General features: G+C 39.3%; 1 protein-coding gene across 8 annotated transcripts in view; it reads left to right on the forward strand.

Moving 5' to 3' along the window:
* The window catches only part of CTNNA3 (catenin alpha 3), a 428400-nt gene that overhangs the window by 286226 nt on the left and 116267 nt on the right, over window positions 1-25907 (forward strand). For all 8 annotated transcript variants that reach the window (XM_027694077.1, XM_027694076.1, XM_027694078.1 and 5 more), the window contains one exon: window positions 11128-11284. In XM_027694077.1, coding sequence (XP_027549878.1) covers window positions 11128-11284 — 157 coding nt within the window. The remainder of the gene's footprint in view (window positions 1-11127; window positions 11285-25907) is intronic.

A 25907-nucleotide genomic window follows, 5' to 3' on the forward strand; every position in this document is an offset into this window, starting at 1 on the left:
AAGTGCCAGGATAATTAAAAAGGACTTCAAAGCACTGGGTCGGTCAGTTCAGGGGACAGGAGCACAGGTGATATTTGCCTCAGTTCCTGTACTGTCTGGGATGGATGAGGAGTTAAATAAAGAGTGGAGTAAAAAAGCCCAACTCCTCAACAGATGGCTAAAGGATTGGTGCCACCGTCAAAATTTTGGTTTCTTTGACCATGGGGAAAACTCCATGGTACCTAGTTTCTTAAAATCAGATGGGATTCATCTTTCTAGAAAGAAGAAGAAGACTGTAGCCCATAAGTTAGCAAGGTTGATCAGGAGGGCTTTAAACTAGGTTTGAAGAGGGAAGGGGTTGGAACCGGGCTCTCCAGTGATCAACCTAAGGATGGAAAGCCTGAGTTAAGAATTAAATCAACAGCCCACCTGAAGTGCATGTACACTAATGCACGCAGTATGGGTAACAAACAAGAGGAGCTGGAAGCCATTGTGCAGCAGGAAGGCTATGATGTAGTCGCCATCACAGAAACGTGGTGGGATGACTCGCATGACTGGAGTGTTGTCATGGATGGCTACAGGCTCTTCAGAAGGAACAGGCAGGATAGGAGAGGTGGAGGGGTGGCTTTATATGTTAGAGAGTCTCTTGACTCTGTTGAACTTGAGATCAGCAACAATAAGGTTGAGTGCCTGTGGACCAGAATCAAGGGAAAGACCAACAAGGCCGACATCATCATAGGTGTCTGTTACAGACCGCCCTACCAGGATGATGAAGGGGATGAAATATTCTACAAGCAGCTGGCAGATGTCTCGAAATCGTCAGCCCTTGTCCTTGTGGGTGACTTTAACCTGCCAGATATCTGCTGGGAGCTCAATACTGCAGAGAAGAGGCAGTCTAGGAAATTCCTGGAGTGTATAGAGGACAATTTCCTTCATCAACTGGTAAATGAACCTACCAGGGGTAAGGCCCTGCTAGACCTGCTGTTTACAAACAGAGAAGGGCTGTTGGGAGATGTACTGGTTGAAGGCCGCCTGGGAAACAGTGACCATGAAATAATAGAATTTTCAATACTCAGAGATTCAAGGAGAAACAACAATAAAACCTCTACGCTGGACTTCCGGAAGGCAGATTTTGACCTATTCAGAAGTATAGTCCAGAGCATACCCTGGGAAACAACCCTTGAAAACAAGGGAGTCCAGGAGGGATGGATGTGCTTTAAGCAGGAAGTTTTGAGTGCACAGGAACAGGCCGTACCGGTGTGCCGAAAGGCAAGCCGGCGGGGAAGACAACCAGCTTGGTTAAACAGGGAGATTCTGAAGGAAATCAGGGATAAAAAGAGAGTTTACCGACTATGGAAGAAAGGGCTGGCTACTTACGAAGAATTCAGGAAGACAGCTAGATCATGCAGAAAGAAAATCAGGGATACAAAAGCACAATTTGAAGTTAAATTAGCCACTTCTGTTAGGGATAATAAAAAGTCCTTCTATAAATACATTAATAACAAAAGGAGAGGTAAAGAAAACCTCCATTCTTTGAGGGACTTGGAGGGAAACATAGTTAATAAAGATGAGGAGAAGGCTGAGGTACTTAACACCTACTTTGCCTCAGTTTTTACCAGTAGGACAGGTGGCCCTCAAGGCAACTGGCCTCTGGAGCTGGTAGACAGAGATAGGAAACCAAATAGTCCCCTTGTATTCCAGGAGGAAATAGTTAGTGACTTACTGAGTCATCTGGATCCTCACAAGTCTATGGGACCAGACGGGATCCATCCTAGGGTAATGAGGGAGCTGGCAGAAGAGCTTGCCAAGCCGCTCTCCACCATCTTCCAACAATCCTGGCTCACTGGGGAGGTCCCTTACGACTGGAAGTTGGCAAATATCACCCCAATCCATAAAAAAGGCTGCAAGGCTGACCCGGGTAACTACAGGCCTGTCAGCCTGACCTCGGTGCCTGGCAGAGTTATGGAGCGGATTATCCTGTGTGAAATCACACAGCAGCTACAGGATGGACAAGGGATCAGACCCAGCCAACACGGGTTTAGGAGGGGCAGATCCTGTTTGACCAACCTGATCTCCTTTTACGATCAGGTGACCCACCTGGTGGACGAGGGAAAGGCTGTGGATGTGGTCTATCTGGACTTCAGCAAAGCCTTTGACACTGTCTCCCACAGCATACTCCTGGAAAAGCTGGCAGCCCACGGCTTGGACAGGGGCACTGTCTGCTGGGTCAGGAACTGGCTCGAGGGGCGGGCCCAGAGAGTGCTGGTGAACGGAGCTGCATCCAGTTGGAAGCCGGTCACCAGTGGTGTCCCCCAGGGGTCAGTGCTGGGCCCAGTCCTTTTTAACATCTTTATCGATGATTTAGATGAGGGGATTGAGTCCATCATCAGCAAATTTGCAGATGACACCAAGTTGGGAGGGAGTGTCGACCTGCCGGAAGGCAGGAGGGCTCTGCAGAGGGATCTGGATAGACTGGAGAGATGGGCAAACTCCAATGAAATGAAGTTCAACAAGGCCAAGTGCCGGGTCCTGCACTTTGGCCACAACAACCCCCTGCAGCGCTACAGGCTGGGCACAGAGTGGCTGGAGAGCAGCCAGGCAGAAAGGGACTTGGGGGTGCTGATCGACAGGAGGCTGAACATGAGCCAGCAGTGTGCTCAGGTAGCCAAGAAGGCCAATGGCATCCTGGCCTGCATCAGGAACAGTGTGGCCAGCAGGAGCAGGGAAGTGATCCTTCCCCTGTACTCTGCATTGGTGAGGCCACACCTTGAGTATTGTGTTCAGCTCTGGGCCCCTCAGTTCAGGAAGGACATTGAGGTGCTGGAGCGGGTCCAGAAAAGAGCAACGAGGCTGGTGAAGAGACTTGAGCACAAGTCCTATGAGGAGAGGCTGAGGGAGCTGGGGTTGTTTAGTCTGGAGAAGAGAAGGCTTAGAGGCGACCTCATCACTCTCTTCAACTACCTGAAGGGAGGTTATAGCCAGGCGGGGGTTGGTCTCTTCTCCCAGGCAACCAACAATAGGACAAGGGGACATGGGCTCAAGCTCTGCCAGGGGAGGTTTAGGTTGGATGTTAGGAAGAAATTCTTTACAGAGAGGGTTATCAGGCATTGGAACGGCCTACCCAGAGAGGTGGTGGATTCACCATCCCTGGAGGTTTTTAAAAAGAGATTGGATGTGGCCCTTAGTGCCATGATATAGTAATTGGAGTTGGATCAGGGGTTGGACTTGATGATCTTGGAGGTCTCTTCCAACCCTACCTATTCTATGATTCTATGATTCTATGATTCAGAAACATCAGCTTTGCAAACTGTTCTCTTTGGCAATTTTTTGAGACTAGAGACAGGCAGAGTCCCCACCTGGACTTTGCCTTGTGAGCCTGTTTTTAACATTCCTGCACTAGAGGTTGGTACTAAAGCCTTGTAATCTATGCATAAGCGTTAAACTTTTGGTAGATGTGGCCAAAAGTCTACTTTTACTGAACTCTAGGTTGTGTACAATCCATTTTCCATACACATACTATTGTATAGATGTTATTTTTCTGTGTGGTTATCCGTGTCTTTCTCCTAGAGATGAACACCCCATCCATGCAGAGCAAATGAACATGTCAGTATTCTGAAGGTTAGGGTGAAGTAGATGACCACTTGACAGTGAAAACTGAAGAACAAAGTTGCCTATGCTTGTAAAAATTGTGCTTTTCATGTAAATCTGTTTGAAATATTAGTCCCTGTAGGTTTGTTTACTGCTCGGGGTGAGTGAAGGGGGTATAGCATGGCCAGTGGAGAAGAGAAAATGAGGGGCTGAATGTGAAACAACCAGAAATGTAAATTCAGTTTCAGAAGCCTCTTTTTATTGGGCACCCCACACTTTTCAAAACAAAATCTTAAGGCTGAATCGAGTTCTACGTAGAGAAGACTGTCATTTCAGAAACAGGTTTCTGAAGTTCTTGTTTGTGATGTGGTCACTGCTTTTGGGATGTTGTTGCATGTAATTGGAGATGATACTGCATGCAGAAAGCACAGTGCATTGATTACGGTGGGATATTTCTTAATGACTATTAACTTCAGTTTGTCAGTACAGCAGGGGAATTGTGGCACCCTGACCTTTGTAGCAGCCTCCTGTAGGGACAGGATTGTAAGAAAATCAATGGCATAGGTGTATGAAGGTGTAGGTGACTGAAAGGCGGGTTCCACATGTTGCGAAAAGTGAGATGAATGAAATAGTTGTTTGAGAATTCAGCTAAGAATGACAGGGAGCTTAAATACGCTCTCTCCCCCATCACCTGGAATTGTACACCCTTACACGTAGACTGTGATTACATGTAGACTTCTGAGTTATTATCACTCACCCAGGTGGATAAAATGGTTTGAGAATACTTATTCCCAAACACGGGTGTACAAGTTCTTGTTTTGATTTGATTGCTAAATGGGGATATCCTCGGGTGAGCTCTTTGGACTTTACTGTAGCAGCCTACACTAGGGCAGAACTGACCCTTCTTTTCTTGGAGGTAAATTTGTCTAGCATCTGTGAAATATTTGACTGAACTGGGCTCTGCTGTTACTGTGTCAAGTTGATGTATTTGCCTTCTTAATTTTGTTGGAAATTAATCTGCTGGAGGTGCGGATGAATGTAAATCTGGGCAGCCAGCTCCTGTTCATCTGCAAAAAAGATAATCATCAAACAAAACTCAAGCTATTGATTAAGACTTTTTCTTGATTTGGGTAGAGGGACTAACAGTTTTCAGAATCTTCTTTTACTTTATTTCTAAGGAATTTCTAGTTTTCTTCTGCTGTAGTCACTGCCATATCACTGCAATTGCTTCTTCCCTTGTTTTATTTCATTAAAACACCACTTGTAATGTTACTCACACCCTGCATATGCACTTTGTACTCTTGTGTTGTCCCCTTTTGCCTGACCTTAAGCTGGATGATTCATCCTTACCTAAAGGCACCATCTCACTGAACTTCGCCTCCCTCCCTCGTGTGACAGGGTGGATGTCTGTTGGGCTCCAAATTATTTCTACAGTAAAGGAGTAATTGTACCATAGTCTTAAGCTGACTGCATGAATGCTGCATGAATGTTTTGTAAGATTGTTGGGGCTTTGCTTTGTTTTTGTTTTGTTCCCCACCCTTGCCCCCCTTTTAGCCCATCACGCACAGGAGTAGGTCCCTGAAAGCTTCTTGTACTGTATATGCCTCAAATTTCATTTTAACTTACCTGTATTTTTATGTAACAACCAGCTGTTCAGAAGCTGGATAGTAGGAGGTGTGTAGGATATCTTAGAACTGTCATCATGTTGCTCTGTCCTCAAGATTCCCTTAACTTATATAATCCTCTGTCACTGCTCTGTTCACTTTTTGAGAGTGGCTTTCATTCAATGGAGTGTGTAGAACGTGGTGTATCCTGTCCTTGATGAGGACATATGTATGTTACTGCTGTACAACTAATAATAGTAAATGCAACTTCTGCTCAGAAGTCCAAGGATATATTTGAGAACTGTTAGTTTACCAACTAGTGTTATGCCCAAGCAGTGAGCAGGAGGAGTACCAGCTTTCTGGGAACATTTACCTGAACTTTGAGATCTGCAGTGCAGAAATATAAATGGGGAAAAAGTAATGATGGAATTGGAACAGCCTAATATGCTGTAATAAGGTACAGTAAGGCTGCTTTTAATTGGCCAGTGACAAATTATAACTCAGTTTTAGATCAGGATGCAGTGATGAAGCAGTGATATCAGATTAGTTTTGCTTTCATTGTTTCTTGTGGTCAGTTCAGATGGTAAATTTACTCCATGACTGATAGTTGGAATGAGGTAGAAAACCTAAGCCCCACGAAGCCTAAGGAACTGGCTGAAACTTTTTTCAGCTTAGTTTCCTGTTGGTGAGACTGTGAAAGGCCTTATGTTAAGGGTTTTTTTTCTTCTTTTATTTTTCTTCTTTTTACAGGAGAAGGAGCTTTAAAATCTCCATTCTACTTATGTGATAAGGTATCTCTTCAAGTTTCTTAGACCACATTAAAAATACCTAGTCTAAATCATATGTGTTGTGGATCATGGCTTTTGGGACAGCTCCAGATAGGACAAAGGCAACAGGACAGTTGGGCTTAGCCAAGCTTTAGGAACCTTGCTTGGCTCTTAATCCCTCACCTTGACATGGTTCCCAGGCAAAACGAAGACATGTGGTCTATAGTGTGCTCTGCAACTTAGATATGACAGGATTTTGGTTTCATTACTGTCAATCGGAATTGTTCTATGGAATGTAGGTGTTGTCACACTTATGGAAGCCATGTTTATTCAAAGTGGAGTGAAGTCTTCTCTTTATAGGATATTAAACATTAGAGCCATTTACCTCGGGAACCATAAGGAACTGCCTTTGTGTATAATATAACTGATTTAACTTCTAGCTGTAAATTTGCTGAGGGAAGCCTTAGGTGAATTCTCTGGTTTGTGTTATTTAGGTGGTTAGACTGATGGTTTGGGGCTCTCGTGCAGCCTCAGCCCATCAGACTGTGAGCCAGAGCAGTCTCTGTACTGTTAGATGAGGGTGCTGCCTGCCTGTGCTGTAGCTTTTGCATTTACTGAAGGTTTTGGGACTTCATTTCCAGAGATATCTGGAGTCATCTTGATGTCTAAATTCACCCATTTAATAAAGTTGACTACATTATTTAACAGTTTTGGTGATCTTCCCAAGCAGTTTACCTCTTTATTGCGTTTGACAAGATAGAAGTTGATTTGGCAACACAAAAGATGTTGGTTCTGATACTGAAACAGCTTTTTACACAGTCTCATTGTGACTTTTGGCAGGGCCAACCTGATAAATCTACCAAAACAAAGAAGAAAATAGAGTAAGAAAAAAGACTTTATTGTATTCAACCAGAAATAGTGTTTGACTTTCATATATCTTATTAGAGGCTTAAACAGAAAAGTTAGAAATTACCTGTTTAGTATTCCAGTCTTGTTGGACGCATTTTAAAACCTAAACTAGTTAGTGTGGTGAATGAAAACAGGACCAATGTGACCTAAGAATTATTGAGGTGAAATTTTGAGCCCCTGGCTTAGAAAATTGATCCTGTGAAATTGGATTAAATGTGATAGGAATGAAAACAGTGAAGTTCTCAACTCCTGCAAAAGTCTTACTTTTAGGAGAGGATTGGGGGAGCTGCTGTAGAGCCAAACAGAAATGGGCTTTAATATATTGCATTGCATGTGGAAAGTTATTGTATCTTTGGTATTGATACTGAAATAGAGAAACTGCAGGTGATTTCTTCTGTGCAGCTGTGGAATACTCAAATGTTCAGAGTAACAGAGGCAGAGCAGTTCTCCTTCTGTATTAAATGAGTAGTATTTTTTCCTGCCTGCTGCAGATTTATGCAGTTCACACCTTAAAAACAAAATCTGGGCTGGATCTCCACTTGATGGAAGCTCAAAATGTTTGTTGCAAAATCCCTGACATGTACAGGGTTTGACATTGGATTGGGTTTTTGGGTGTGTTTTACATCGTAACAAAATGCCCTGATTTGCTGCTTTTCTTCTGCTTTCTAATCCTTGTCCATATATTTGTGCACATAGACATTGTCCTGTTGTTGTTCTATTGCGTGTTTTCTGGGTATAGTTTTGGAGTAGTGACAAGCATCCAACATTAAGAGAGTTACTTGCTTTATAAATTGTTCTTTGTGTTTACCAAAATTTGTCTTTTTTTTTTTCCCCTGATGATATGCTGTGTTCTGGTTGATGAAAGCAAAGCTAAGATAGAGTAGAATAAATTACTGGAGTGTAAATGCTTATCAGTGTGCCTTGTACCTTGAAAAACTGAGTCTTTTCTCAGGGACAAAGGGAACAGTTTTCTGCTAATTTCTAAAATTACTAATTCCTAAAATGGTTAAACCACTAATGTTATTTTTAAAAATATATGGAAGTGCACTGCTGCTACACTGAATTTTCTGTGTTTGTATTCTACACTTCATATAGAAACAACATCACATCTCTTGACCCAAGAGATTTGGGCACTGGGCTGAAACTTTTTGGGTTGCTTTTGTCCTGGGCAAGTTTCCGTGGGGAATTGAAGGATGTGGGATGTGCTGTGCCCAGCAGTGGTACTCCTGAAGTACTAAATGAACAGTTGTTTTAAAAATGTGGTCTGTGGGCAAGTCTGGAGTCACCATGTTTTCTTCCTCGTTTGCCATCTCTGGGAGCTAAAACTGGGCATTAATGAGAAGCCATTGTGCCTCTAGTCTACACCTGGGAGAGCAATTTTTAGGAAGTGAGCTTCCAGTTTGTTTTAAACGGGATAAAGGAAAGGGAAAGTGTGTTAGTGCAGGCCCTTTCCTACTTTAGTTTGTTCATTTGTACATTTTTTATTAGTTTTACCAAGTGAGTTGCAATAGCCACAGTCTGCAGTTACTCAGAGATAATAAACAAAAGCATTTTATCCTGTTGGTGAAGCACCTTCAATCCAGTAGAAATCTTCAGCAGTGGACTCCATTACCACAGCTCCTGGTAACAAAATTGAAAAGCTGCTCTGATGCCTGGTTTTTAAACTGCTTAGTTACATCTTTTGAATTTCCAGCATTTGTTTTAATAAACAGATGAAGTAGTTTGTCTTAGTGGTGAAATGGCAAGTCATGCAAGACTGATTTTAGCACTGCATGTTATTGCCTACCTTGAAGTTTTTATTCAAAGGTGTGTTTAGTGACAAAGGTAATGCTCTAACAGGAAAATGCTGAACATTTATCTATATAGAAAGGGACCCTTGTGATCTCTTTAATTTCCTGCTTTAACTCTCATGAAAACAAAAACAAATTGGTCCTCGCAGAGCCTCCAGTCAAAGCCATGCATGTAAATGGAAATTAAAGCCTTCAGCAGCTTGTGTGGTCTGTAGACTGATTTGAGAAGCCAGAAGCAATTAGCTATCCAAGCATAAATGTCTGCAGGAAGAGACCCTGTTTCCAAAGTGGTGCTGCAAATGAATAGTGCATGTGGGAACGCAGGCAGAAGGTTTATGACAGTAGTTTGCTTATGCCAAGGATGTGGGCACCTTTGTTGGTGTCTTTTGGGCTTCAAAGTCTCTGGTGACTTGTTTTTAATCTCAACATTCTGATAAGGTGTCAGTGATCCCCCATGTCATATATGTCAGCATTGCTGTGCTGTTGCTGTTTTTCAGGTGGCAGAACCATAAATGATCAAGACAGATCTTATGCCAGATGATACAGCCAATAAATGCTTTTGCTGAAGATTTTGTAGATCTGAAGTATGGATAAAATAAGGTTTTATGAAACATACTGAAGAGTCTGTAGAGAAAGGATGTCTGAAAATGATGGGGCAAGCCCTGTGTTTAGCACAAACCAAATTAAAAAAGGAAAAAGAGTAGTCAGGTCTAAGCCCTTACTGGGCCCAGCTGGAGCAGTATTGTCACCCACTTCTAACATCTGCTGTTTTAAAAGTCAGTGGTTTTGTTTAAAGGATTCTGCCTGAAATCAGACTTGTTTTAAATGAGCCTTTAGACTTTATTAGTTGTGTGCTGTATGGCTTGGTGAGCTGTACTTGGTAAAAAGATTGTTTCATAGTCAAACTGCCAAAATCTTCGCTGGCAGTCATGGATTTTGAGGTGCTTTTGATTTTTTTTTTAATTGTTTTCTTGTTTTAAAGAGCATTCCCTATGATCTTATTATCAGGTATTTTTAAAACAACCTGTCCACTTTTTTCCAATTTCAAATTTGTTTTGCCTATTGGATTTTTTTCTTTTTTGGAGAATAAGATATTTTTAAGCTTTTATATTTTTACTTCTGGGACAGAATTCTGGTTGTTTTGTTTTTTTTTATCTCCTGTGGAATTGGTGAAGGTATCTTATCCTTTATTTTATACTCTCTGCCTTCTCTCTGCCTTCTCCATGCCTGCTAAAATAATAAGGACATGGTCTATTCTTCCTCATCAAAATCATTAGTAAAAAGACTCAATCCCAGCAGTGATCTTGTGAAAACCTAGTTGTGTATGTTCCTTCATTATGAGAGCACAAATATTAGTAATTTTGTCATTTGTTTAAATTTCACTAGCTCTGTAAGTTCATGTGATTTGTAAAAATACCAACCAAACAAAACTGATTACAGATTTAGCTTATTATCCAGAACACGGTCAAGAGGATTGTTATTATTGTAAAGACACATCAGATGGCCTTAGAAGAGGATTTTTCTAGTTCTTATATGTTGGTGCAAAGACTTGATTATAGTGGCACAATATGCAGAAATGTTTCATGAATGTGTGCTGTCAGCACTGAGAATTGCTGGGGCATGTTGGTTTTATTCTTCCCGTATTTTGCTTTACGTTGTGTTTTGTAGTCTTAAAATCATTCTCCCCTTGATAAATAAGCAATATTGGGAAGGGGAAAAAAGGTTAATGTAAGGTTAATGTTCTGCTTCTTCCTGGGATATGTGTTAGTTTAATTAAAAAATGTTTATAGATATAACATCAATTAAAAACAATACTAGGAAAAAACCTCTGTAGGTAATTAACTGACTGAAGAAGTATCTATAGAAGTAATCCAGTATTTGCATCTTCAGTTAGTCTTTCCTGGGAGAGATGAACTCTACCCTCTTCATGTGAATATAATTCCTGTTTTTAGGCCAAACTAATTTAGCAATAGCAGTCTGCTGCTTTTATACAGATGTAGTATGTATTATGTCCCATGCCTCTAATCCTAAAGATACCTGTTGGCCTGGCAAAACCTGCCACTTTTCCATGACAGAGGCTGATAATACCTTTCAGTGAAGATACTCCATAATAGGCTCTTGATGTAAAAGATTTTAACTCAAAACTGAAGTGGTGATGTTTGCTGTACTGCTAAGTGTGTGCCTGAAGTGTGAGTAAGTAAAAACCTCCTTGTATTAATATTCTACAAACTTGGAACAATATGAATTCTCCAACCAAAAATAAATTGTTGGGATTTTTGCTGTCCTGTTCCATTGAGCTTTTTGAAGCTATAATGAAAGTTGGCCTAAGCAACATCTGACTGGTACTTCTGCTTGAGAACAGAAACAAAAACTGAGCAAAGCTGTTGCATGGAGAACAGGAGTGCTGCTCTGTAATGCTAAGTAAAACATAACATTTGATTTCTGAAGACAAAATTATTTAGTTGGGTTTTGTTTTTATTTTTGGTACAGGTCATTAACGCTGCTTCAGCTCTTGCTGCCAAACCAAAAAGTCAAGTTGTGAAAAACAACATGGAGATGTATAGGAGTACATGGGAGAATCACATCCATGTTCTTACTGAAGCTGTGGATGATATAACAAGTATTGATGACTTTCTTGCTGTATCAGGTATGATAATTTTCAGAATCTGATTATTCCTTTATATGCTTTGAAAACTTTTCGTCACTTGTCAGTAGGAAATCAGTGGAAGATTAGGTTGTGTGAGGTTTTGTGGAGCCATGCTTGTGTTTAAAATGTCCACACACAGTGGATATTTCTGCTCTGCACAATGTAGAGCTGGATGGAAGTTCCTTGAGCAGATCAGGTGCAGGGAGTGCAATGGGTGTGACAGGGACACGTTTGTCCATCCTCACAAGAGGTTCATCTACCTCTTCAGATTCAAAATCCTCTCTGCAGCTGTCTCCTTTTAAGAGAGGAAGTACAGATGAGTGTGCATACACCTTAAACAGGACACTCTCGTTACTGTGGAATGCACAGTAGAATTTGTGGAATTTTCCATGTTACAAATATTTGTCACGCAAACTGTACTTGCAGTTCTCTTCAGTGAAGAGACCCTTGATAGTAAACTGTAGTTACAGAAGCAGTGAGTGTCTTCAGCATTTAAACAGAAGATAGAAAACAGTTGCTTCATTTCTTACAGTTGAAAGATCCCAGTTCTGAAGGAAGTTTCCTCCCTCACTGATGAAAAGTATTCAACAAAAGCATTTCAGTTGCACTGTTTTTCTGTGTTGCTCCTGCTAACATACACCTTCATGTGCATAGCCTAGAAATCTTTAATTCTGAAGCACTTGTAAATCTGTAGTCAAACCTTTTTGAAGTAGCGTAAACTGGAAAGGAAGGAAAAATTTGCCTCACGTTCATTAAATGTGGTTTAATTTCAGTGTTTCTTTATGGTCAGTGGGCCCTGTGCTTGCCCATTTCTCTCTGGGCATGTCCTTTGGGCTTAGTTCCATTTGTTAGGATTATTTGGTTTATGCAGCAATATGGAAGATGACTGCAGATGTCAATAGTTGGAAACCATTGTAAATAAAGTCAGAACTGAGTTCAAGTTATGCTTCGCTTGTTAAATATGAGGGTAGACTCTGTCCTTAAAGGGAGACAGAGCTTGGGTATTTATTGCTCCAAAGTTTGTTTGGGTATCTTCAAAAATATCACCTCCACTGTGATGACTGGAAGCTGTCGGACTGGAGTCCCAAAAACTGAATGGTGGTTTTTTTCTTGTGATCAGGATGTGGATATTACAGTGCAGAAACCATAAGCAGAGATGCCTGTTCAGGCCCTTTCTGGGTCTGCTGATGTGGGATGCAGACTTTTCCTCAGGGCATGGAGGTTCTCCTTGCTTTACAGTGGTAAAAGTACCTAGCAGGTGATTTAGGTTTCACTGGAGAAGAATTTACTGCAAATAGTGCTATTTGATTATTCACTGAGTTACTCTCCTACAGGTATCTCAGCATCTTAGTGCACAAAACATAACCTGAGGATTACTTTTTCCACTTATGAACCTTCCTGTTGCTTATAGGGCAAATCTGTCCTGTTGGGGTAAAACTGAAATTTCTGCAGATGTTGCTAGAGCTGTCAATGAAGAGATGAAACAAGTCAATTGCTAATGAATTTAATACATGAATCTCTTTAACTTACTATGAAATCTCCAGAGTTTTAAAATTCTTCTTTGAAATTCATTGAGCTAAATGTCTCTTTTAAACTGTGAAGCTGTGATTCATTCATGGCACATTTGAGATATTTTTTTTTCAACATTTCCTTGACTCAAAGAATAAAATTAGGCATACCAATAATAATTGTGGAAAAAAAAAATCTGTCATCGGGTGACTGCTCATTTCAGAGTAGACTCCTGGCTTTTTGCTGTATTTTACATTCTTTGGTTGAACACAGTTGAATGATTGACAGCATTTCACAGTGAGTAAAAGTAGAACCTGTAACTCAAGTAGCACTGGTGTGTAGGCCTAAATGTGATGAGGTCCAGAAAAAGTAAATATTCATGTATTTGCTTTAAACTGTGTGTAGAACATCTTTTGTAAGCTTTGGTAGAACCTTCCAGCACATGTTAATTTAATTTGTTTAAACTTCCAAGTGTCAGGCTTGTTCTTAGGGGATCTGCTGAGTAGATGTTTCCCTATAGCAGTATCACCTTCCTGCTTTGGGAAGACTTCTTTTTTTAATTTTTATTACCTTCATATACAAAGAAGTAATGAGTAATTGTAAGTGCAAGCCACTCTTGGTCTACTCCTCAGGGTGTTAGCACCATTACTGTGTTCTGAGGGAGCAAAGCATTCATATGTTGCTCTGAATAGATAGAAGAGTTGTCTAAATAGGGAAGTTAAAAGTGTCTAAACAGGAAAGATAAGTGTAATAGAAGATAGTATCTACCTTTTCCAGAAATTACTTAGTGATTAGGAAAGATAATGTGCATTGAGTGTTTTGTGTCACGCTTGAGATGAAAGGAATACCAGAACTGGTTCATAATGGGTCTGTTCTTTCTGCAGAATGTAGTATTCTATGCCACATGGCAACATGGGAGAAAAATAGTTTTAAAATAACATACTTCTTTCAAAATGGATACTGAGCTCTCTTGGGCATGGCAGCTCTTCACATTTGAGTTGGATGGCTGAGTTTGCAGCCCTGACCGACTTTGCATCTTTCAGGTTGGCGAGGGAAGTGATTAATCCTGGAGTGCTAAAATTGTATTCAAAATTATAGTTCACTTCTTTGTAAATACAGTAAACACACCTTCCCTAGTAATTCTGGTGACTCAGAACTCTAAATCATACGACAGAATTGCCTACTTTTCAAGTTTATTTTAAATTGCATCTCTGACTGATTGATATGTCAGATTTTTCTACCAGATGCATCATGTAAACCACAAAATACATATTCCCAACTTTAAACGGGTTTGGAATGTACATTTTGTATGAACTTTTCCCACAGTGTCACCTGAGCTTTGGAGGACAAGTAATTCTATAAAATGGTGTTATTAAGATGAGTTATTCTGGGTTACTTTTGGCTGAGTTTCTCCTGTGGGCATTTCCAAGGTACAGTGTAACTCCCTTTAATGTCACCACAAAAATTTTGCACTGAGCTGAGTAGCAAGTGGGTTAGTCCCTATGTTTCTTGAATCCAGACTTTTATGTTTCTGTCCTTAAAATAAGCGGAGTAAGGGAGCTGTGGGTAGAGGATGGGAAGGAACTGAGCTCCCTATGAAAAGATCTCCTTGTGCTGTTTTCCAAGCCACTTGTGTGGTTGCCGGAACAGGATGTTTGTGTATGGACAGTTCTGCCCCTCTGTGATACGTGTACTTCTCTAGTGTAGCACTGGGGGAAGGAGAATTCTGTAGCAGATCAAAAAGAGTAAATTGTGAGCATTTGGAAGGTTGTTGTTTTTTTTTTGGTTCTTGTTGATTCATTGATTTTTGGGTTCCCCCCCCCTTTTTATTAAATGCTTATAAATTACATTTAATAATAATAAAATGTATATGGTAATAATGCTGTTCTTACTTTTTGAAGTGTATTAGTCTTTCCTTTTCAGATTCACCTATCCTCATGAAATCAGATTTTTTGTTTTGTTTTACTCGTGTTCTATTCTTGCTGTTTATTCATATGTGTGTTCAAAGGAGAACTAGAACTACAGAAGAAAAAAAACAATAAAATCCGGCCTTTACAAGTGAAAAAGTGGTCTGATTGCAAATAGCTTAAGTGGAGGTCTACTCCTCATAAGGGAGAGCAAGAGTTAATGACTTGTATAGAAAATGTCATTGCAATTATGAGCATTATAAATGATGATACTGCTGTTCGTAGATTTGTTACACCTCGTAAGAACAGAGAATCAGTCTCAGCCTATCGGTTTTGGATAGTTAATTTATGCAAGGAAGAATGTGGGTATTAATCTTTACAACCCACTGACATTAGGTTTAAAAATTACTGTCATCCATTTATCACGACGATGTGAAGTCTTCAGATTTATAAATTAAAATGTGCTGTTGCATTTGATGCATGAATTTCCAGGAAACTAGTTCTGTTATGCTTGTAATTTCGTTTATGTTTGTAAATCTGAAGTTTTATCCTCAGCTCTGCTCTCATAACCTGACTCTTTATTGTCTCCTTCCTCATACACTTAGGTTGGAAACATAGTTTATGATGTTGCTTCTTCTGTGTTATTTTAATAATTAAGTACCTTAATAAACCTACTGGATATAGATGGAAAATCTGAAATGTCAGTATTTCCTTCCTTTGTATGGATATTTTCTGCTCCTGATAATGGTGTGTAATTGCAATGACATGTTAATTGCAATTGTTAAATATTTTAATATTATCACATGTGAGAAAACCAGTAAGAGAAGACTTTAAATCTTTAAGTCCCTGAGTTAACTCAATTCTTACAAGGACTGTACAGGTAAGAAGAGCATCAAAAGTGTGTTTATATATACCAAATTCTCAGTACCTGTGGCTTTTTTTCTTTCTGTTGTCTTCTTGAAGATCTTGCATGGCAGACCCCTGTGCTGCTTTTCTGTCCTATTCTCAATGTCCTTGCCCAAACTGTAATTATTTCATCTGCTGACCCTCCTCTCCAACCTCCCCTATGCTGCCTTGAGTTTTGGTCTGCATTATTCCTAATATCACTATGCTTAAATCCTTATAATAGTAACTCCTCTTCTGCCCAAATGGAAGTTCCATATTTTCATAAAAACATTTCCCTGTTCATTTCTTTTCTCATCCCTCCTCATTTGTGACTAAATCCCCATCCTGAAATGTATGCAAGTGTATGCAAATAACAGAGAACCTTTCCTGTTGTGTAGTTACATCTCTGCTCTCTGCCCTTTCACATACTTTCTTAAAATACAATTTGTCTAAAGTGCATTTCGTCTCTTGTAATCTCCTCAACACCTTGAATTGTAATTTTTTTAAAGGTAAACGTGTAATAAGTCATTAGGTGCTGAGATTGTTTTGTCCAGTCTGCTGTCTCTCTACCAGAAATTCTATTCCTTGCCATTTACCTGATGGAGTGATACAGGGAGTGCAATGACTTACATGTCTGCCTCAGGTGAGGGTTTGTGTGACTCCCCTGTGCAGTTTTCCACTGCTAAACTGATAATGGTAAATGTGGACATGAGCAAATCAATCTGCAGTAGAATCTGGAGAATCTGCCAATTGTAGCCCTGTGAGCAGGAAAATATTCTGTAATGTGTACACAGGTGCCCCACAATTCAGCTTCTTACAGGAATTGGACTGAAGTGTCGTATATAGATAAAGACTTGTGAGACTATTAAGGAAGTTCTTTGGTGAGGCTGAACATCATTCAAGCTAACCTGAGTAGGCAAAAGGGAATAATGCTTTAAGTGAAGAGTTGGCACAAATCAGTGACTTCTGGAAAGAGGGAGAAGAGCCATAATCCACTTTGCTATAGTTCTCTTGTTCGAGTGTGATGTGATGTACAGACTTTCAGGGGAGATCCAGGGAAATGTTGCAGATCTCTTCCATTGAATGGAGTCGAGAAGATTACACTCTAAGTGTGGAATGAGCAAGGAATTCCCTAACAGTCTGAAATTGTGCAGGCTAGAAATTTGTTTCCAGTCTCATAATCCTTCCCTTGAAATCTAAGAATTTGTTAAGTCTTTCAGGCATAATGGTAAACTGTGATACTGCAGTGTTAGAATAGAATTTGCCTTTCAATGTAAAGCTGTGCCATAAGAAACTCTTTTTAATTAGTGGAAAGCAGCAGAAGGTTGGATGTTACTGTAAAGCTGTTGAAGAAAGCAGTTTCTGTGGGTGCCAGTGGTCTTATTGCCACCAACAAGAGCTGCTGCTTTTTTTGGTAGCTTTTATTTGATTTCAGCAAAGCTTCCTCAGTTGAACACCAGCAAAAATAAACAAGAAAAAAGAACCTACCCTCTGTATTTTGTCCACAGGCCTGGTTCTAAGGAAGTAATTTACTGATAACACAGAGGGAGCAAATATGCACCTTCACTTCTTTTCCTCACATTTATAGTTTCAGGTCTGGAGCCCCAGCTGCTGCTGCAGTTTGTACAGTTGTGAGAGATCTTCGTAGCTGATTAGGAAGCAGGGGGTCAAATGGACTTTTATCATGGGAGATAACATGTACAAAATGACAGAGTAGAAGAACAGAGTCAAAGACTAACAGACATTAGAAGGAAAATCTAAGGAAAATCTAGAGATTATCTACTACAGCAGAGCAGGACAAACTATTTCCTACAGAAATTTCACTTGAAGCTTCTTCAGTTTTATGTGATCCAAATCTTTAATTTGGTCTTAACTATTGTATAGCAAAGCTTGAGCAATGCAACACTTAAGTAGCATTAATCTGCTGCAATGAAATGTCAAAGAAACTCTGCCTGGCAAATCCCTTCTCTCAGTTATGTCTCTGGAAGAAGAACGCAGTTGATCTGAATCAGAGCAATTAACAGTAGCTTCATGTAAGTGTATTTCTGTAAGATATTTTTGGGGAGTAGTGGGGAATGGGGACCCTCTGCTTTATGATTTCTGTGTAGTACTAAACCAGTTGTTGAATACTTAGAAGAGGTCCCTGGCAGAAACCTCTTGGGTTGTTAGACTCATCCTTGGCTGGATTGCTCAGCAGCTCAGTTTCTGGTTGGTAATGTTCTTCTCCAAGCTGTTATGGGTTTTTAAGGGTTAGTTTTGGATTTTTTGCATCCTTGGGAAGAGCTATGTGAGATGAGCTTTTGTGTCTCAGCTGTCTGTGTACATTGTTGGTGTTCCTTGTAGGCTTTAATGTCTGTTTATAATTGATTGCATAAAATTGCTGATTTAAGTTTGGTACAACTTTTTGTTCTCTCACTCCCCTCGACTCATGGGTACAATTGATTGCACTGAGCAGTTCTGTTAATCTTATGACAGTTTATCCTTATCAGAACTTAAGTTATGGATTTACAGCGTTTTTATGTAATTCTCTCTGAATTAATATCAAGCCAATATGTGTTATAAATCATAAGAATAAGGCTCTTAAGGAAAATAGCTCTTAAATAGGAGTTTATTGGGATTTTTTTGTTTTGTTTTTGTTTGTTTGTTTGTTTTTGTTTTGTTTTGTTTTGTTTTTTCCAAAGTCTGATGAGCATTTATTCTTCAAGGTACAGCTGAATACATTATTAAGCTTAGACTCCCTTGTTTTTTCTTCAGTACTCAGTGGATAGAGATAGGCTCATTTTAGAGGTATTTGGGAGAGTGTCAGTGCTTGTTCTGGACGATGCAGTCATTCTCTCCTAAATACAGAAAAAGCTTTTTGAGATTAGACTAATATAAATTTTATTAATTCTCCCCTTGATATTCCAGTCTGATGTATTTCCTGTTGGTAGCTTGGTTTTTAAAACCTGTAGCAGATCTCTAGCATTATGCAATTTCATACAATAAAGGCAGACCTTTCCTTTATTTCTTCAAAATTACTTGAAATCAGTCATACTTAAAAAAAAAAAAATCTACTGTCCTTTTAGTTCCTTTGCCTTTTAACATCCCTTAATGCAATTATATGCAGCTACACTTTCAGTTTTTGTAATATTCTCTGAATGCTACACATTCTTCCTTATCTCTGCCTTTTAGTTACCCTGCTCTTGAACTGTTGTTCTTTATTATTCAGTGTGACATTCTGTATCAAGGTATTCTTAAGAAATAACTTTCTTTATGCTGCCTGTCCTTTTCATGTTATCATATTTATATCATATTCATTGTGTCATAGACTACCCAGTGCTGCTTTTTTCCTTTATATATATATATATATTGGTTTTGAACCTCAGATAATCTGAAACAATAATTTATACTTGCCATTAGAGTCAGAGGATGGAAACAGGCCAAGATGAGAAGGGGTTGTTAATATCTTTGTTAAATTTGAAGGGAGGAGAAAACTTCGGGCTTTTGGTATAAAACCCCTTTTTCTTGTATGAAACAAAGCAGCAAACTTCAAGCTAAAATTAACTTAGGATTTCACTTAATTTATGACTTTTTGAGAGAGAAGGATGCTGAGCACCACAAGTAATTAACATAATTCAGCGTGTTCTCCTCTGTGCTACCAAGAGGTCGTGGTTCTTTTAGGATCTGTGTGATGGCTCACACTGATGGGCACAGACCAGCACTTAAAATGGCATCCCTAAAATGGCAGTCCCTGTTCCAGCTCCTGGCATTCTGCTTGTGGATGGAGGGGTGAGAGGGAAGGAGGTGTTAAAACATGGGTTATTCTTTGTGTAGGGGTCATGTTGTGCTGGAATAACATTGAGTGAATTCTTTATTTTTTTATATGTATCAATTATTTCATAACTACAGGAATTGATAAATAATGAAGTTCCATAAGTAAGTTGATGGTGGGGTAGGGAAACATTGTACCATAAACAAGTCAGTTAATGTCAGAGAAAAAAACTTGTTAACAGTGTTCATGTCTGAAGTGTGTTCATTTGCAAGTTCTTAAATTGCACAAGTTTTTTTTTTAATATGAACCCTCAGACATGTTGATTTTTATTTTTTTTACTGTAATGACTGATTTTATTTTCCTCAACTTAATTGTCAGAAGGTTTGGATGATCAAAAGAACTGTTGGCTGCCCCTTTGGTTTGTGTAGAGTGATAAATTCTGGATAGGTGTCAACTGGAAGGAGAATGAACATTAGATCTGGATAGTTTTTCAGCTCATTGTATATCATGCTCACTTGCCAAAACACAGGTTCTAGTTCTTGTGGCATCCCCTGTCCTTCACTGCACTAAAGCAGTGTCTGGAGACACTGTATTTTGTGCTTTTGTGACAGTACTAGAGAGTGTGACGTGTCACACAGATTGTTGTCATCCTCTGCTAACTGGGAACTCATGCAACTAGTTATTGCAATATACTGATGGCATCAGTGTTGTTGAATTGTGATTCTGATCTTACCAAAAATTTTGAAAATCAGTGACCTATTCATTGAATTCTTCCTTCTGCTGTCTGTTTTGATGATCAATAGGCATTTTTACGTGTTAAAAATTGCTACGTGTACATGGCAAGAGCTCTTTGTACAGATGCCATTGATAATCATGGTCACTGTAAATAACATGGATAGATGCAAATGGCAGAACATTCAGAAGTGCTGAAACTGTTGTTAAAGTTTAGTGGAAGGGGTGGAAAACAATCTCTACATTGTCTAGGTGCCCTTTGAAAATTACTGCTCCAGTTCTGTGAAAGCCTGATCATCCCTACTGATATTATACTGGAAGTTTTAGATACGTTCAGAAATTTATTTAATGCCTACTGCTGAAACTCAGGTTACAAATTCTGAAGGTTGTATCCAGTGTTGTAGCATTTCAAAGTTTAGAAACCATTTTATACGTGATTTTATTCCTAAATCTCCTCACTTCTCTATTATTGTGCATTTCCACTGAAAAATTCCTTTTTCCTTCCTCTCCCACCCTGAAATCTTCCAGTTTCTTTCCTTTGAAGATTATATTCTAAAACTTATAGAATTTCCTTCTGTCCTCATATTGTCATTAAAACCAAACAAAAAAGCCTTCTTTAACATGCCAGTACATGTGGGTAAGGCTGTAAAACTTTAATGCTTTGTCTGCTAATTTAGGGGAACCATTTGCAAACAGAAACAGTGTATGACATCTCTCCTTTTATTTTTTTTTTTTTGGATGCACTTTAGTCTGTTGTGGTTTTATCAGTGATTTAGGAATGTATGTTGGTTTTCATCTTGCTGAAGATGAAAACTTAGCTACACTAAGCCTGCATTATGGAAGGTGCCAGTCTGAGGTTATTGCAGTTCAGGTATTTCTACAGGCAGACCTTTTTATGCTTTACTAATCACTTGGTTTTTGTCAAAATACATAGTTGTGTTTAAGTCAGATACGAAGTGTTGCATGCAATCTGAACTAAGCAGATTAGAACTTTATTTCCTTGTCTTGGGTGCTTCACTTTTTGCCTCTTTCTCTTAGGCTTTTTTTTTTCTTCCACTTAAAAAATTTGTCAGTGAGCAGCAACTGTTGTGTTAGAGGAGCAAGTCTGGGGAGTGAAACTTTTCCTTCATTGCACTGGGAGAACCACCCAGCAGATTTTAAGAAGCGTGAGATCTCCTACTTGTATCTCCCAGCAAATTGTTATGTTGTAGGGAGAGCGAGGACTGTTGGAACACCTCAAACTTAGCTACTTCAGATATCTGCAGTAGCTTTGCTGTTGTAGTACTCTATAACAAGTACTATGAATTCATCAGAGCCATGAATACAATGTTAAGGCTGTTCACTTCAAGTCATGCATCACTGCACTTATAGGAGTGATTGCATGGTTGTGCATTTGTATGTGTGGGATTGAATGCCTGAACTGGGTTTGAATAACTGGGTAAAGATCTCCCATCTCAATTTTTACTATTTTATAGTATGTTTTTACAATAGTAATTTTTATTTTATGCAGTGGGACTTCACCTATGACTGTTACAGTTGAGCAGATGGGTATTATATGAACCCAGAACTCCATATTGGTGAGATTGTTTCTATTAAGTATGGTTGCTTTTTTATTAACCCCTGAAGGAAAACAAGAACAAGGCTGATTATGGAATACCAGCTTTTAAAACATCGGATCTTCAAAAGCATAAAATAAGTCTGTTTCATATTAAATGTAATAAGTGACTGTTTGTCTTCAGCTTGAAGTACTGAGCGATGTGACAGAGTAGAATGAAGTGCGTATGTGAGGGTGGCCTGTGACCATCACACATCTCTACTGCTATAGCTGGATTAAGCAGCTGCCTAAACCCAAACCCCAATAACCAAACATTATTTCTGAGTGGGAGAACATTCTGTTTACTGCTTACAAAGAAAAACACTGTAATGATGCCCATTTATTGTATTAACAATAGTTTTCTTCTTTTTGGATACTGAAATGCTCTTAGGACTCTGAGATTAAGAGGTCTAAGGTGCTCCCTAGTGCTTGTTTGGAGAGCTGAGATCACCCTTCTTTTTACTTTGTAACATTACTACATCTTGTATTATGTTAAAAAAAACAACACTTGATGAATAGCACTTCAATGTATCATAAGGCATGTAAGTACTTATAGCATTAAATTTTAGATTTTGATCAGGCTCATGTTTCAAGTCACTTTGGACAGCTGCAGTTATTAAGATGGCAATCTGGACAGTTGAAGTCACTCAAAGTAAACTGCAAAACATACTGTCAATACTTGAGCAAGGAGTAAGGGAATGATTCAGATTTCTGTCTTGCTTATCTCTGTTGATACAATTTGTTTTCCATCAATGGTTTGAAGTACTGATTCAGTTTATTACCACTTTTCCAGTCCATGTAGCATGTTTACAGATGAATGCATCACAAAAATTGCCAATTACGGATTGACCCTTAGCATAGCTATGGAGATCAGGGGAAAAAAACCCAAGATGCTATTCAGAGACTTAAGATTAAAGATAAGCTTTTCATGCCGGCTTTTAGGCACCTGCAACAGCAAAATATGTCATGCTTTTTGGAAGAGAATAAACATAAGAATCTAAGTATAGATGTTTGTATTTGCTTAGGGTGAAATGGCATTCAAACAGGAAGGTAAATTAAATGGTGGGTTTCAATACCTTTTATATCAAGATTGTTCGGCCTGGCTGTAATGTGCTTCTGGATAAATATAAATTCACTAAACTTAAAAGGGTCAAGCTTCCTCTTCCTGATTCTCACCTGGATTGAGAACCATGAATTTGAATTTTTCCCTTTCTGATCAAGACTAAAGGCTGGATGTGTGTCACTGAGCATGCAAAGTTTGCTTCTGCTGGAATAGCTTTTAGCAGTTTAATGACCCACCTGGAAGTTCTGTCAGAAACATCATACAATTTTTACTCTTGCTGGGAACATCCTCTACCTTTCCCTCCTCTTTCTTTTAAACTCTTTGTCTTCCATAACGTTATAATAACCATTATTTCAATGTAGGGATGTATCTTGTGAAGAAGTAGGGGTTTTATCCTGCTAAACTGATATCTAAATGGATATTTTTAGATGGAAGTAAGGACAAGAACTATATGCAGCATCTTAGATGTTTCTTTATTGTCAGGTCTTGAGAAATCCTAGCCTTATTATTTGCCTTTTAGTTATTGTTGAGCTAGTGTACTTCTAGTGTTTTCTTAATTAACTTCAGAAATATCTATTCTTAACACTAGTAACTAATTTATAGCTCAGTATGGCATATAGGCTGTTTTTTCACTATACATATTTAAAGTTTGTTGACATTGAACTGGTCTACTTTATTGACTGATCACTTGGTACTGCGATACCATCTTCAATTCTTTGTCAACTTTGAATACCTGAAATGACAAAAGACAAAAGAAAAAGATTCTCTCCATTGTTACTTCAATACTCTCTTTTAATATTATTTTTGAAATTATTGCATTACACTATTTCAGAGCCGATCCCTGGCTTATGAAGTTGGGAAAACCGTCTGCTTATTTCTACCCCTTGTTTTGTTTTGTAAGAAGTAACACTGGAAAATCTGTCATCTTATCCCGTGCCATCTTGGAGTTCTCCAGGAAGAGTGTGATGCCTTAAGGTCCATCTGGTTTTTTGATTTTCCTGATTTTTTATAAGCTTTATAAGTAGTTATATAGTAGAAGTAGATTTAGAAGCAGGAGCATTTATTCCTTTACCCTTAGCATAGTAACTACACACATTCCCCAACCCTGTCACCCCATTCCATGCTCCCCATGTCAATTCTACCCCTGAATTCCGGTAGAAATGTTTATTCTCTTGTCAAAGTAGGCCTATTTTGTTTAGAGAACACTTGTACCTTGCCCTAAACCGCAAAAGTACAGTCAAGAACTGGGTGAATATATGCCCCTCGTACTCTGAAGAAGATGATGATTGATGCAAAGGGGGTCTCGAAAAGCCCCTAGCCCCAATTCCCAAGGGGCGGACTGAGGGTGGATCAGGGCCAAAGCCACAGGGTGGAAACATCTGGGATTGGACAGACAGTATTATAAATTGTAACATCTGTACAGAGGGACGGGCGCGCATCTTGTAATCTTTTGCCTAGGCACAAATTAAAATCCTTTCCTTATCTCACCTCCAAAACTAATTTGCCTCCGAGTTTTTTTTTCTCCCTGAATTTCTTTAGGCAACAAGTGGTTGAAAGCCTTTTGGAAATTCAGTCTTCAGTTATCAAATGAATCACTTATCTCACTCTTTACTGGTGCCTCCAGTCTGTGGTACAGGGCTTTCTACTCTACAGAGCTATTTAGACTTTCCTTAATTATGTCATATTCCAGTCTCTCTCAGTTCTATTTTATGTAAAAGTTTATACCATTCTGTCCAGTAGAAATACTACGTGCAGGTTTCTGTTTCCACTGATTCCTACCAAATCCCCCAGATTTATCACCATGGTAATCAATTGTTGCTACCCTATTATCAAACTTAGTTTATGCTACACATCACAACTAACAACTCAACAATTCATTTTCACTTCCCTTTAAAGGAATGTCTTCTTCCTGGAAATTTGTTGATGCTCGTGATATCCATTTTGGTTTAATTGAAAATCTAGTGCTGTCTCCTACCTCCCTTTGGGATCCATATCCTTGCCCCAAAAGATGCACTGATCTAAATGCAAGTTGCCTTTGCCACATTGATGGCTTAGGCTCAAGGGCAAACACTTTAATGGTGTTACACTTCTTAGGTATTGATGTGTTCTCAGGGACTGTTGTTTAGGTGTGCCATGTCCTAGCCACCAGATTTGACCACGCATCACAGGCTGATTTTGGGAAATTGTTTTGTCAAGTGTTGTCCCATGAAAACCTGTTTTTTCAAATCAGTATTTTCTAAGTCTAGATTTTCTGAACCAGTTACTGAGGTTATGGGAACAGAGAGGATAAGAGCAAATGGGATGTGTGACATCCCTGAGTAAGTAGGCAGTACTAAGGAACTGGGTAGTGCAGTTTAGCAGTGGACTCATCATTTCGATGATTTAACGTTTCCATTCAGAAATGGAAATTTCATATGGAATTCCTGCTCACTTCTTACTGATCATCAGTAAGTTGTTGCTGAGACCTAGTTAGTGGTGAGATTTGCTTCTCATCACAAGCTTTGCAAACTCCTGGCATCTTCTTCAAGAGTTTTGAAGGCTGATGCCTTTGGATGTGATCTGGCTGAGTTGAGATTTGGCAGCCTTTGGAGCATGGTCTAAGATGCATGGGTTCGATGCAGACTGGGATTAATTTTTTGTGTTTATTCCGTAACAGCCTGGTTGCTAATGGCTTTCCAGCTTCAGCTGTGATGGTAACTTTTCATGGGTTTGTACAGCTTTGCAGGAACTGATTTGTTTGCTCGTTGTAATGAGGCCTACTGGAAACATCCACAAGTGTCTCAAAAAATGTTTTGAAAATAAGCACAACCAAATGGTGAGGAAGATTTTGGTCAATGACAGAGTTTAAGGTGACAGTGCTTCTATGGTACAGAATGCCACACTGTTTCAAGGATAAGATACAAAATGTTTATCTGGGAGATCAGGCTCAAGCTGTGTTGTAGTTCTGAAACTTCTAATTATGCTTTTACTACTGGAAGTTGGTCACCCAGGCTGGCTGTGTGCATGTTGTCAAATCCATGTGTTCTTTAAAAATGGAACTTGAGAAAACAGACTTACTTACGTGCACAAGATGAGCAAAAGCTGATTGTCGAATGTAATGTGTTCCCTTAAGGTCCCCTCTTGAGCACTTGATAGCAAGCAGTAGGATACTAAGGAGGTATTCTTGATAATCCAAAGGCAGC

This window comes from Neopelma chrysocephalum, unplaced genomic scaffold (genome assembly GCF_003984885.1).
Source record: "Neopelma chrysocephalum unplaced genomic scaffold, ASM398488v2 Primary Assembly neopelma1_96, whole genome shotgun sequence".
Lineage (NCBI taxonomy): Eukaryota > Metazoa > Chordata > Aves > Passeriformes > Pipridae > Neopelma > Neopelma chrysocephalum.